The sequence below is a fragment of the Pristis pectinata genome, chromosome 16 (assembly GCF_009764475.1).
Source record: "Pristis pectinata isolate sPriPec2 chromosome 16, sPriPec2.1.pri, whole genome shotgun sequence".
In the NCBI taxonomy this organism is placed as follows: Eukaryota; Metazoa; Chordata; class Chondrichthyes; order Rhinopristiformes; family Pristidae; genus Pristis; species Pristis pectinata.
The window spans coordinates 25,317,756-25,331,524 of record NC_067420.1 but is presented as its reverse complement, the minus strand read 5'-3'; the positions used below and the strand labels follow the sequence as shown (position 1 = coordinate 25,331,524).

Below are 13,769 nucleotides of genomic sequence, written 5' to 3'. Positions count from 1 at the left end.
TTAAAGTCATTGGAACCTAAAGCTGAATAATCCTGCTTCATTATAGCTCCTATTGAACATCTGAACAGTTGTTGTTCCCAGAGCCAGAAAACCTTATCTGATCATGCCTTTTGGTGCTTATTTTCAGCTTATCCCTTAAATTGGCATATGGATCTACTGCTTCAACAAGACTAACTTGGTATTCTCCTTTATGTTGTCCAACTCTATCACTAAACACTTCAGAATACTCCAACATTAAACACTCCTTGGTTATTAGTTTATGATCATTTATCGCATTGATCAGGACTGCAGTGGATTGTGTTCTATCGTATCGTTATAACTAATAACATCCATGCTCAAACAAGTTTACTGTCCACCAGAAGCATTATGCTCATGCTATTCACAAGATGACAGTTCAATTTACATTTATAGTAGGGATTCTAAGCTAATAGTTCTACCTGCCCTCCAGCAGGAAGATGAGTTCCATTTTAACCTATGATTGCAGATACATGTGGTTGCACTTTTGTTTAAAATCATTGGTTACAACACTGTATATGAAGTGGAACTGCATCATATTGAACTCCAGTGTCTATCTGAAATCACAAGTAGTTCACTGACTCTTTGTCATCCAAACCAAAAGTATTGACCTCATTGACCACAAAAAAACTATTCTTGATGCTTAATAAATAGATCTGCTTGGCTGTTTATATGCAAATTATTCTTTTCCATGCCATTTCTTTGCAAAGTGATTGCTCTATCTATACTTATCACATATTTTACCAAAACTAGTACATAATTGTCTCTTGTGGAACTCGTGCTTCTGCTCAGGATTCCAAAAACCTCGTGGACCTGGGTTTCTTTAGCCATAGCTTGAAGCATATTTTTGTCATTCCTAGATATTTCTTTCGATCTACATGCTGCACATATTCTATTTTGTTGATTTACTGATAACTTTAAATTAAGTCTCTATGCTCTCTGCCATCTGACAAATCTCACTTTTTTTTGTAAGGTTAGGTTAGTTTCTCAGAGCAATCTTTTCACACTCTCATCTGCAAGTCCAAACATATCTATCTCTGAGTATTTCTTCCTGTGTAATTGTATGAAACTCATACCCTTCAGTAAGTTTTCATAATGCTGTTGCATAGTGGCCATATGATTCTCCAGTCTCCTGGCTTCCCCTGTTAAACTAATGCATGATCAATAGTGCAGACGCAACTTCCGAGCATGTACTAGTTTGTATTTATTCCCCTTTTTGGACCATTTTGTCCAAATGGAATAACCTTTAAATGTTTCCACCCATCACAGTCAAATGTGTTGTTACCTGGACGTTTTCCATCTCCTGCTGCAGCTTCATTGCCACAGCATAGTTTTGCCAAACGAACTCAAATATCCTTCAGTTTTCTGGAACATTTTCATAATGAATTTTGGAAAGCTGAGCACTTTCTGAAGCCATCATACATATATTTGGGTTTTTGAATAACTCTTAAAACAACATGGCCAGCTGCAAGATGTTTGCCAAAAGTGATAATTACTCTAACGAGTCACCTTCCACCTGTTACATTTGCATTAATTCCTCTTTAATCCATGGGGATGCCAGAGGTTTATTACAAAGAACATGGGCAAGGTTAGTTACAAAGGGAGATAATATCTCATTCAAAGTAAATAATATGATATTCAGGATGTTGGCATGGCCAGATTTGTTTATTTGCTTCCTCTCAGGGCCGTACCAAAGAACTCTTTGGAATATGCAAATACCAAACTTGATTATGGCATCTCACCAACTATTGCCACAGCTTTTACTCAATGATGCCATACATTTTATTAGGCACATACAGAATCGAAGTGCCTGACTTAAGACTGGTTGAAGATCAGTTTACCAGGGAGATTAGAAAGTTGAGTTAAGACCAGCCAAGGAATTCAACCCACAACATTTTGGTTGTGAGCCAACAGTGGAGGAAACAACACATTTTATGCAGAAACATCTTTCCCTTGTTCTGCATTTAAACACTTTCATATTGTTTGCCGATGGGTGAAACATCAAACATAATCCAATTTAAAATCTGTAACAATTCATTTCATGCCAATATTATTAATTGTTTTCCAAAAAGTGGTTATGTGCCCTATAAACTAAGTTTTAATGTTGATGGTGAGTAGCCATACCTGGAATCAAGACGCATGGAAAAATTATAATACGTAGTCCAGTTTGCACTCGAGAATCAAGATTTAAGGCTGCTGGTACTTGGGAAAGTTACCACAATTTGTCCAAATCTGTTTTTGTGAAAACAAGGTACCTTAATTGACTTTATAGTAGAGGGATAACACTGAAAAGCAAATAATTTTTTAACCATGTGCAGAACCTAAGGGAAATGATGTTTCAAATGCACTACACAGTTCTAGTTTCTATACTGTCTTAGGATATAGAGCTACTGCAGGTGCTCCAAGGATTTACAAGAGTGATACCAGAACTGAGAGATTATTTGTAGCAAGAAGGAAAAAATATCTGGAGCTTTATTCTTGAGAGAAAGCTGAGGAGTAACTTGGCAGCAAATTTTTAAATTATGAAGCGGTTTAGTAAGTTAGCTGTGGAGAAGGTGTTTCCACTTCTAGGGCATATCAAAAGTAGGGCCATTAATATAAGATAGTCAGTAAGAAATTGCATGGGTGATCAGGGACAGCAGCTTTACCCAGAATTGTTACAAAATGAAACTTGCTACTATAAGTCATTGAGACAATTAGCATGGATATGTTTAGTAGGAAGCTAGATAAACATGTAAAGCAGAAAAGAAAAGAATGTTGACAGTGTTAGCTGAAGTAACTCCATTGGAAGAAGACCTGTGTGGAATATAAAAACCAGCATGGGCCATTCGAGTTGAATGACTCGTTTCTGTATTCTGCCTTTTACAGAATTCTTTGCATTTGCTTCCCTCATAGTGCCACAGTACATTTTATTACCCTGAAGTAAAAGGTGATCTGCAGTGAAAGATTCTGCAGTGAAAATCTTTGCAATAGATTTTTTTTCCTTAAGTATTGGCTATGATTTCTTGTTCCCTGTTGCATCATTACACATTTTCATCCACAACTTTTAAACCTTGGATACTGCTGCTTTATTAAACCTATACATTGTGTCACATCTGCCTGTACAAGTTGCTGTTCCTCCAAAGTACAGAGAAATCTGGAGCCAATGCAAAAAGTAAACCTGTAGCATCATTGTCTCTGCCATATTTAACAGCCTCTACTTATCTGCTTTCACTAAAGTTAACAATTTGTCTTATTTTCTTTAACCTTTCAACTGTATATTTTGACCTTGCAGCCGAAACAGTTCTCAAATCATTTCTATTTTGTCATTCAGGTCTGAACGACTTAAGTGTATCATGTCATCATGTGACCTGCAAGGGCACTGTATTGTGATGGATCCCTGATAAATTAAATCATTTTTATGCTCTTCCAGATGAGAGATGTCAGTGTTATGGAATAGAATATATTTTCATTTATCCCACCCAAGGTTATTAAAAGCATTTTCAGGTTCTGTATCATATGGTTAGGTATAAAATCCCCTATAACCCAGAAAGACATCTGTCTGCAACAGCACAAGGAAGTGACCATGGGCAAATAATGTTTTCAGTGCACTCTGGTTTTGCTGTGACTCTGTCAAAACTAATAACTGAAAGGTAGGATGGGGTAGTTCAATAGAAGCTGTATTGATACCGTAATTGTAGTGTTGTCATGCTATTTTTCTCCATAGAGGAAGAAATCGATTTGTGATTGCCAGCACAAAGTATGTGTAAGAGTATTCACCGCCGGTTTCATTCAGTAGAACTGACCATTGGGAGGTGAGCATATGGGTGACTCCTGCATGTACTTAGTGCTGGTGACTTAATACCAATTTCCTCTTTGATACCTTTGCTTATGAAGCCCAAAATCCTGTATGTTTATTTAAAGTTTAATAAGGATTCACAGATTTGTGCAGGTGAACGCAACACTCCCGGTCTTGGTTTCTGTGTTCCTGGACTCCCTTTAATATTGTACCAATTGTAATCTGATTCTTTTAAATAGTAATGGCTCAGCTATGAGAGGAGCTTCACAAGACTAACTGTATTTATATTATTTCAAGTCAGTGTTCCAGTGAACATGTTGTAGAGCATGGTCTAATGTTTCAGGTTCAGCCATTTTCAAGCTGATCAGCAGCGATTTCTTCAGTTGGGTCTGAATATTACCATGAAAAGAAATAATTGAGATCCTACGAATAAGTCTTCCCACATGGCTTGGGTTTGAGACCAAGTAGAGTATATCCACTACAATGTCTAATGAGGTTTAAAAAAAACACTGTGCTGGAGATTCATTTCAAGTTCAAGGGTGTGCACACTTGTTAGCTCTCTTAAAACACTGAAGTTGCACAATCCAGGACTGCAGGCAGCCCGAGTGTGGGATTCTGTGAACAAAATGTTATGCGTTTATGCTCATGTATGTTCAAATGTTGGCTTGCTCTTGTATATACCTATATGCTTATCAAGTACAAATCTGTCCATTTCTTTGAATGCATGTTTGTCTTTGTATCAGTACAAATAAATGCAGTAGTTACATCAAGTTTATCTGTTTTGGTGAAAGTGCTATTTTATCGCTTTCCTTTATTCTGTACTAATCAATACCACATCATTACATGTGACCAGTGTGATTGAGGTTGCTGTGGTCAGACAAATGAGAAATAATGTGTAGATCCTGTTAAAATAATCAATGATAGTAGGTTTTCTGGTACACAAGACTTTTCTCAGTTTCATTCCCAATTAATCATACACTAATTACATTTGCTTTCCTATTTTGTGTGACATTTCAGCTTGTTATGAACTTTGTTAAGGCCGGGATCAATTAGCAGAAATTACTTAGGTCGACTAACCACCATGGCTCCTCTATGCTCCACCAATTGCATTATAGCTAATTTGCCTTCTTCATTCAACACAACATTGATTTTTTTATTAGCCTGACCCAGAATTGTCTCTCTCTTAACTTCTCACCTTGTTTCAAAATCCTTTGGAGAAAACCATTGACGCATTTTTGGCCATGCTTACGTAATGAGAGGGAAATGTCTTTTTAATTGGAACTTTGGAACTTGTGCAAAAAAAATGAAATTAACAGTATGTAAATGCCAGTAGTACATATAACTGAAAATATGAGAGTGAAAATATATTCTCTCACCATACATATAATAAAGAAAGAAAGATAATCGTGCTTCAACTGTGAGAAAATCTTATTAATTTTCAAGAATAACTTTTATTTCACTTTGGCAATCTAATGGAAATGCTAATGGAAAAAAAAGACACTGCTCAAAATGGTCAGCAGTTCGGGCAGCATCTTTTGACCAAGAGAAAGAAGTAACAATTTATGTGGATGGCCTTTCATCAAAACTGTAAACTGTTGGAAATAAATCAAGTGCAGAGGAAGTGGAAAGGAAAAGTGAGAATAAAAGTGAAAGTCTGTGATAGGGTGGAAGGCAGGAGAAATTAAAAAATTAAAATTTTTTTGTCTTTGCCCTATACCACTGCTGCAAGACAACAAATTTCATGTCAGGTGTCAGTGATAATAAATCTGATTCTGATTCAAATGGAAATAATCTTTTCCAAATCTATCCTTTCATAATCTTGAAGACGTCGGCCTGGTTATTTTTCTATCTTCCCCTTTTTACACAAATGAGTTCCACCTTACACCATTGTTATTACAAATCTGCAATGTTTACTGTCTTAAGTAGGTATAGCAGCATCTCATGGTTTCTTGAACAGCACTCCCAAACCTGCAATCTCTATTACCTAGAAGTGCCAGTACAGCAAGGCTTGGGAAGTCCACTGCCTTTATACTTCCCTTCCAATCGCAAACCTTCTCACTTAGAAATACCCTACCTACTAGCACTACTGGAATAACTTCATCTTATTGACTGCAATGGTTCAAGATGGTGGTTCACCACCAACTGCACAAAAACACTTGGGGATCAGCAATAGATGCTGGCCTTGTCAGTAAGACCCATATCCTATGAATCAGTGCTAAAATCTTTCCTGAGAGCCATCTCGCTTCTTGTGTCATTCTGTAAGTTCAACATTAATCTTCAAAACTCTCTGTAAGTGCTTTATTAAAAGCTCCTCATTGGCACCTGCAGTGGAGAGTGACGGTGTTCATTTTTATCTTTGTAAAAGTTTGGTGGGCACAGATCTGATTATAGGCAATAATCTGAAATTGTAAGTTGGAAAGAAAAGAAATAAGGCTGCTGTTTTCCTTTCCCTTCCGATTGCATTAGAACTGGTTGAAATCCTGAAAATTTCTCGAACAGTTTTGAATCATGGTTGATCTCTAAGCAACAGCTGAAAAGTACATTTGATTTATGATTACTGAATTAAAGAGCTATAAATTCTTGGAGCTGGAAGTCATGAATAAAATGTATAATTGAGTCTGAGGTTGAATGAGGTGCACTACTTCAGAGCTCACACACCTTCAATCTGCTGTTATAAGAAACTGAGTTACAATAAATGTCAAGCGTGGGATTCAAACATTGCCTTGGCAGCATTAATGTTATTTGGAACCATAGGTTGCATCTTAAATTTTTACAGTGACAGTCATAGTCAAGTAGAAGGAATTGGGATAATTCCTCCATCATGTAAGGTTCATTCAACTTTTCATTTTGTTGATTGCATTTAGTTGCCTGCTTGAATTTGTAACATTGATGTATCACAGTTTTTAAATGATGTTGAATTAGAATTACTGGAGCAGGAACCTTTCTGATCTACTTAATGCAATACTACTTCAGTTTCTTGTTAAAAATGAGATTTTTTTTCATTATCTGTATTTTCTTGTACCTCAACTTTGGTTTGTTTTCATTTTTAACTTTATCTTGATCAGTTTGTTATATTTTCATTTAAAATTGCTGTTTGGTTGCTTTGTTTTAACCATGGAAAGGTGTTCTTCATACGTCTTATTTATTTACAATTTTGTTGTGATTTCAGTTGATTTTATAGGTGGATTTGATTCATTCTCCGTCTACCATGTGCCTCAGAAACACTCTCATGTACTATTAAAGCCAATTTATCTGTAAGTAATTACTCATGTCACCATAATGGCTTTTTGTACTGCAACGTGCAATCTTTAACCTGTCTATTTTCCATTTTAGCAACCTTGTCTGAATAAGGCCTGGACATAGATGGAGGGTATACTGATACTGCTTGAATACAAGATTGAGAATTTACAGAATTCACTGGCAATCATTTTACAAGCTCCTGCCACCAGCAGAGTGCCCACTGGTTTGCAGGACAAATTGGAAAGTTGGGTTAGCCCAAATTTTCAATTTACTGTGCCAGTGAATTGAAGCACCCCTGGCATTATGGGTTTGTGAAATTACCTTCTTCCCCCTCACCCCCATATAATGTTTAACTCCCTTTTGAATCTCTTAAGTGAAAAAAAAAACAAGATTCAGTGTTACAGAATTCCCCTTGACAAGTGTTTGGTCAAAAAGAATATATAACTTTAGCTGACTACCATAAAATGGAGTGGAACTATTTTGTAGCCTTTCATTCCCTTTGCTCTTCATGCTGGAAATCTTTGTAACAGGCTGTACATTGGACCAAGACTCAAATACTTTAAGTACAAATTAAAAATGCTGATGTATACAGGCTCAAGTTTACTGAATGTGAGAACCAATTTATATATGTGTGGGGGAAAACTATTTTCATGATTTCCCAAGAAAAAAATTCTTAAGCAGATTTGAATTTGCTAATACCCTTTCATTCCAGAATAATTTGTGTTCTATAAGAATAACTTGTAGGGTTACATTTTGGACTGCAACCTTCTGTAACCTTGCACTTTCTGGTGGTCTGAAGCGTTTGGAGGATGCACTTTCTGCTGGCCAATTTTGAAATTAGTTTTCTTCCATCTTGGTCCCGTCTGAGCTCTTGTGTTGCAAGGTTCCATGCTTTCAGATTGTTCTGGTTAGGCTCAAATGGATTAGCTATGCTCAACATTTGACATTGCAATGCATTGCAAATAAAATCATTAATAGAGGAGAAGTCCTGAATGTTCCATTTCATTTGGTTTTTCTAGCCTGGGAATAAGGGGTAGGAAAGAAATATACCCAGATGAAATTTGAACATGATTTTGATTCTGGTAATTTAGTATAATAGATACTCAAGTATCAACCTTTCAAAGAGCTTGCCATGGGTCTGAGTGGACAATGGGTTTTGCTGGTTACTAGCTAGACATCATCATCTAATTCTCCAGTTTAGGAAGTTCAGTGTCAGGGAATGGAGAAAGCCTTCTATTAAATGATTAAACACATGGAAAAGTCCTTGAACCTTATTGTTTCAGTCCACAGATAGCTGATCATGCTGCTTAATAACCTGTTGTGGGGTAGGGGACTACAGGGAAATTAAGGCCAAGTGTGATCCACCTTGTACGCACAAATCTATGGTACAAGCTGTTAGAGATTCTGACCAGGAAAACCTCCCTCTCCCTCACAAACAAGCATCACTCTTCCATATTTTTCAGATCAGGAATCCAGCTGCGATGGTATGGCTCAGCTGGCTAAGTTCATTTTGTTGTTGAGGAAACAGAACATTTTTAGTTAAGGAGGAAAAGCTTTAAGACATAAAATCCAGTTTACTTATAGCATTGTCTCTTACTTTCCCCGCAGGTCTACGTAAGTGAAAAGACTTCTCCGCAACAACTCTTCAGCTGTCGAAGATCAGTGCACCAAGAGCTAGCTCACCTGGTTCCAGCCATCTCATTCCAAAACAATTAACTTTTTGAATATGCCTCAATTTACAGTCATTTCTAATATAAACATGTTTTCATTTAAATTGCCATAATTCCCCTTGTCTAGCTTTACGAAAAATTGCTCATCTGAGAACCGAGATATGGGAATTCAAGCAGCAAGTCTACTGGAGCAATATAGAGAACTGGTTTACAGAGTCATAGGTGCACATTAAGGAAAGATGTCCAGTTTAGTCATTTTTCTATTTTCTGTACTCTGAAAATCAAGACAGTCAGCTCTGGATAGTGGAAAAAAGATGTTTTACTCTTCAATTTGCTAAATTGTTGTTCATCAGAATAGCTCTTAATTTCCTTGGGATAGAGAAACAACATGCCTTGCTGCCTGGCAAAATATTGTCTCCGTTTTAGCAGAATGTTTGTTCAAAGTTTGTTCCAACATTTGTTTAAACAGGAGCTGCTTCAAATCTCATTGAACTTTTTATTCTTTTGTGTTAGAATTTTTCACAATCTTCTACTGTGAATTGTTTTGATTTGTGACATGTCAAGGTTCTTATTTGATGTCACCTGTGCTGGCTTTCAGGTCTTGTTACATAAATAGAAAATTGCTCCCACATTAGGTTTGTTTTTCAGATCTTTGATTGAATCCTCTTCAGCTTTAATAATCATTCTAAGATGAAGAATAAATGGTTGACTGAGCTCAGACGTAGTGTATCTTTAGCCATGCACTACTTGTTCTGAAATTCAGAAACTGAAAGATTTTTTTTATATAGCATTGTTCACAACATCAGTATGGCTCAAAGTTCTGTACATTTTTTGAGGTGTAGTCACTGCTGTAATGTAAGAAACGAGGCAGTAATTTTCTGCACAACAAGCTACACAACCAGTGTTGTGATATTGGTCGGATAATCTGTTTTACTGATATTGTGTTGACGGATATAAAGTTCCCTATTATTCTAAATGGAACATAATGGCTTTGACATCTAATCTAGAGAGCAAAAGGAGCCTCAGTTTGATATCACATCTGAAAGACAGCACTTCAAGCAATGTTGCATTCTCTCAGTATAGCACTGGATGCCAGCTTACATTTTCATCCACAAGTCTCTGGAGTGAGATTTGAACTCCAAACCTTCCACCTCAGAGACAAGTGCTGCTAACCAAGCCACATTTGACACCAGATGAAATTTCATTATTTATTACACCTGTATGAAGTCTCTACCGTAAAGACAGGTCTTGAGTGAATGGCAAGGAGGTGTTAATATTTTTGAGAATTTTAACCATCTTGATAACAGCTGATGTTTACACAAAATTAATATTAGCACTTCTCCCTTTCCATGGAAACTGCATAACTTTGCAAACTAATTTGAAGGAAAACATAAGGTTGTACATTAAACACAAGCCTTTAGATTCTGCCACCCCATCTTGGAAGAGACGCTATATAATCCTACAGCACTGCTGGCAAGAACTGCATTATATGTTTAAGTATTTAAAGGAGCACTGAGAAAGAGAGGTGATATTTTGTAAGAAACAATAAAAGAGGCAACACCATCCTTAAAACACTATACAAAGAATTTCACACCATTGCAGTACATTAAAAGTTTTAATTTGCTACATTAAAATGGAAACTTGATTAATCTTATCAAAGTACTTCATGTCCAGTCTTGTGATCTACTTCTAGTAATGTTCTAAATATATACACTTTTCAAGAAAGATACGCCATATAGTTTAAGGATTAATATTCTGTTTCAGGGATATGTCAATTTTTGATTGCCATTCATGTTAATGGAGAGGCCATAAAGACATATTGGACAGTACAGATCTATTACTTCCTTCTTGGGCTTCAGATTTCTTGTTTTGATGCTTCTGGGTCACCTTTCATTGCTCTTTCTGATGTGGACATGTTAGTTCACCAACGCTATGCATCAGTTTACAGCAACATGTTTAGTAATGGTGCAGTGAAGGATGTGATAATGTCTACCTGTCCTCAGCCTTTTGTTTTTATTGACATTAAAATCATTTTATTGTCCAGTGAAGTATGTAATATGACATGCTACCCAAGGCATTGTATCTGCCATTTTGTAACTTCTTAGTTTAAAGAAAAGTTTGGTGGGAAGGGTGATAAAGAAGCAAATCTTGGTGTACAGACTGAATCTGCCAATTTTATATTTAAGCTACTTTTGGAGAACACTGCCCTCATCTGTTCAAAAATATATTTACATTGGGGCATCAGAATCCTGCCTTTGGTACTTCAAATAATCTTTGCGTGTCTGCTCCTGACTTAACTGTCCATGCTTATCAGTTGTTATAGCATCAGTGGGTACCTGTTTGACAGTAAATCTTTACTGTTGGAGTTATTAATAGAGGCAGGTCAATAATCGTGCCATCAACTGTATATCTGTAAAATATGCCATCAAGGACAAATCAAAAAATCTGAAACAAAAGTAACAGCAATTCTAAACAGAAGATTGTAGTAACATGTACATTTTACAAGCCTTGTGTAAAAATCAAACAAAAATTGAACATTTTAATCTGAAAATAAGGAATTATGTAAGTTTATTTGCAGCACATTTGATGAAATTTGTGGTTTCTAACTTGGTAATGACATTTTTGGCAACTGTAGTCCATTGACTGCATTAAGCTGGCACTTTTCAGCATTTAGAATTGCACAACCTAACAATACAAACCAGTTTGTCCTCCACAGTTTGGTCAGACAGACCACTGCATCTACAAGGCCATTGTTTTAGAGGGATATCTAGAGCAGGAAGAATCTTTGTGCAAAGTTCCAACCCTCTTGACTTCACTTGTGAGTCTCACTGATATTTCCATTATTCACAGTGCCTTACACCAAGTTTAGGATCGCCAAATTTCGGTTTGAGTTGAACTTCAATCACCAGCCATGTCATTTGGACTTTGCATAACTTCTTTTTGACATAATATTATCAAGGTCAATAGTGTAAGCAGTATTTCACATGTATGTTGGGTGTAAAAGAAAGTACAAAGATGGGTAGCTGTTTTTGTGTAGCAGCCGAGGTAGTCAGGAATAATTTCTCACAATATTTATACCTTGCTCAGTATAAAAGCAGTGGGAAACAAAATAAGTAAGATAGATATGACTATTGTATTACAAATAAGAGAAAAGATGATGACTAGCGTTCAGTAGGTTAATTTACATTTAGGTCCGTGTATTACATTATGTTCCATTCAGTTTAATGATTTTTTTTTAACTACAAAAAATTAGGGCATTTAACACTTGAATTAGGACATATGAAGAAGAAACTCCATCGATTTGAATAGGAAATAGCTTGGTCCTTAGCAAGGTTTAGTCAAAGGTGCAACACTGTATATTAGTAAGCAATACCACATACAACACAAGTTTCTTTATACACCACAATATTTTCATTAAACATGGATGAGAGAAGGAAAATATCTCTCAGCTTTAATGTTCCCTTCAAGCAGCAGACAGGAAAATGTTATATCAATGAAGTAAATATTAGCAGTAATTCCTAAAGTTCTGAATATCAGGCCAGATGAACAAAAACAAAAGGTCCAAACTAGTTGAAGGGCTCAATAACCTCTTTGAACATTTTTGTTCTTGATGCAGTCTTTTATTTAAGTTTTGAAATGATGGGAAACATTTTTATGTATTCATTTCATTCACCTCTGGTCTTCACCTTGAATACAGCTTCATGATTGACAGGTGCAAGAAGAGCAGAGAGTTGCATGGACACATCCATCAAGATCATAATTAATATTGATTGCAAAAATGTAAACAGCTTTAAAATAGGTGGCATCAGTGACACCTTGCAAAGGCAGCAAAATTAACTTGATACAGTATAAGTTCAATTGCTGCACTGCAAGTGAATTTACAAAAAAAGAAGTACCCAATATCTTTTATGGATGATTATCTAGAGCCATCTCTAAAATGTTAGAAAGATTGTCTTTTCCATTTGCAAAAAATAATTTGCCTGATAACCAGTTTTCTGTTATAATACACTGTCATGTTATAACATTTTGGAAAGATACCTGGGAAAGCAATTATTTTGATATTGTAATAATTCTGATAGACAATTGTGAGTATACATCAGAAAATATACAATCATACCAAGTGATAATTTTGTTGCTATTGATTCATGATTGCATCATGTATTATAATGTATAATTACATATTATTGAGGTTGTTTGAAAAGTGCATTGTGACATTGTAGATCACAACGTTCAGTTTATTAGCATGTGCCTCCATTAAATGGCAGTCTTCCACTGTTTCTTTCATTTTAATGTGCTAAGTAATAAATAAAAGATCTCTTTAGAAACAAAACTTTTAATGAAACTGTAGGATGTGAACAAATAGACTAAGTGTGAATATGTAGGATGAGGGAAATAGTTTCCCAGAAATTTTACAATTCCTCTTCAATGCTTCCCATATAAAATGTGATGAATTATGTATTATTTCTGTTTTGTGAATATTCACAACTTTTTAATGTGTAATTGCCATTGTACAGGGTTTGTAATTTTCTTCATATATATTAAACTTTGAAGTTTTATATTCAAAGATTTCCATTTATACTTTCAAAGTAGCATATATGCAGGTTTTTATTGATTTAGAAAAGCATAACATGTAGTAATTTGGAGCAGTAGTGATTTAATTCTAGATTTCAACATTTTGATCCTTTCACAAAATGGTAGTGATCTGTCTCTTTACTTGTGGGTTAAATTATATGGTTACGGGACAAGTAATTCAGTATTACACGAATACTGCCAGATTCCTGGAACAAAAGACATCTGCAGGAAAATGCTAGCCAAATGCCAGCTTTATTTTTGTCTGGTTTCCTGGGCTGACACTGCAAACAACCTTTAATAATATTGCACTTTACTGCCCAGGACTTGTGCTGCAGGATTTTTGGCAATACTCACACAATCTAAAATAGTCTTTTAGTCTAACTCTTGTTCTCTTTGTGATATATGTCTCAATAATTGGCTGCAGTATTTAACAAATGTTTAGAATTAGGCATGGATACAAATAAAGTGAAAGAAAAATAGGATTGAAATAGATG

At 35.7% G+C, this 13,769-nt stretch overlaps 1 protein-coding gene across 1 annotated transcript in view; it reads left to right on the top strand.

The window, feature by feature from the left end:
* The window catches only part of LOC127578804 (sodium/potassium-transporting ATPase subunit beta-1-interacting protein 3-like), a 132,812-nt gene extending 119,695 nt beyond the window's left edge, over positions 1-13,117 (top strand). The window contains exons 7-8 of the mRNA XM_052031270.1: positions 6,963-7,047; positions 8,642-13,117. Coding sequence (XP_051887230.1) covers positions 6,963-7,047; positions 8,642-8,651 — 95 coding nt within the window. The 3' untranslated portion in view covers positions 8,652-13,117. The remainder of the gene's footprint in view (positions 1-6,962; positions 7,048-8,641) is intronic.
* The last annotated feature ends 652 nt before the right edge of the window (positions 13,118-13,769 follow it).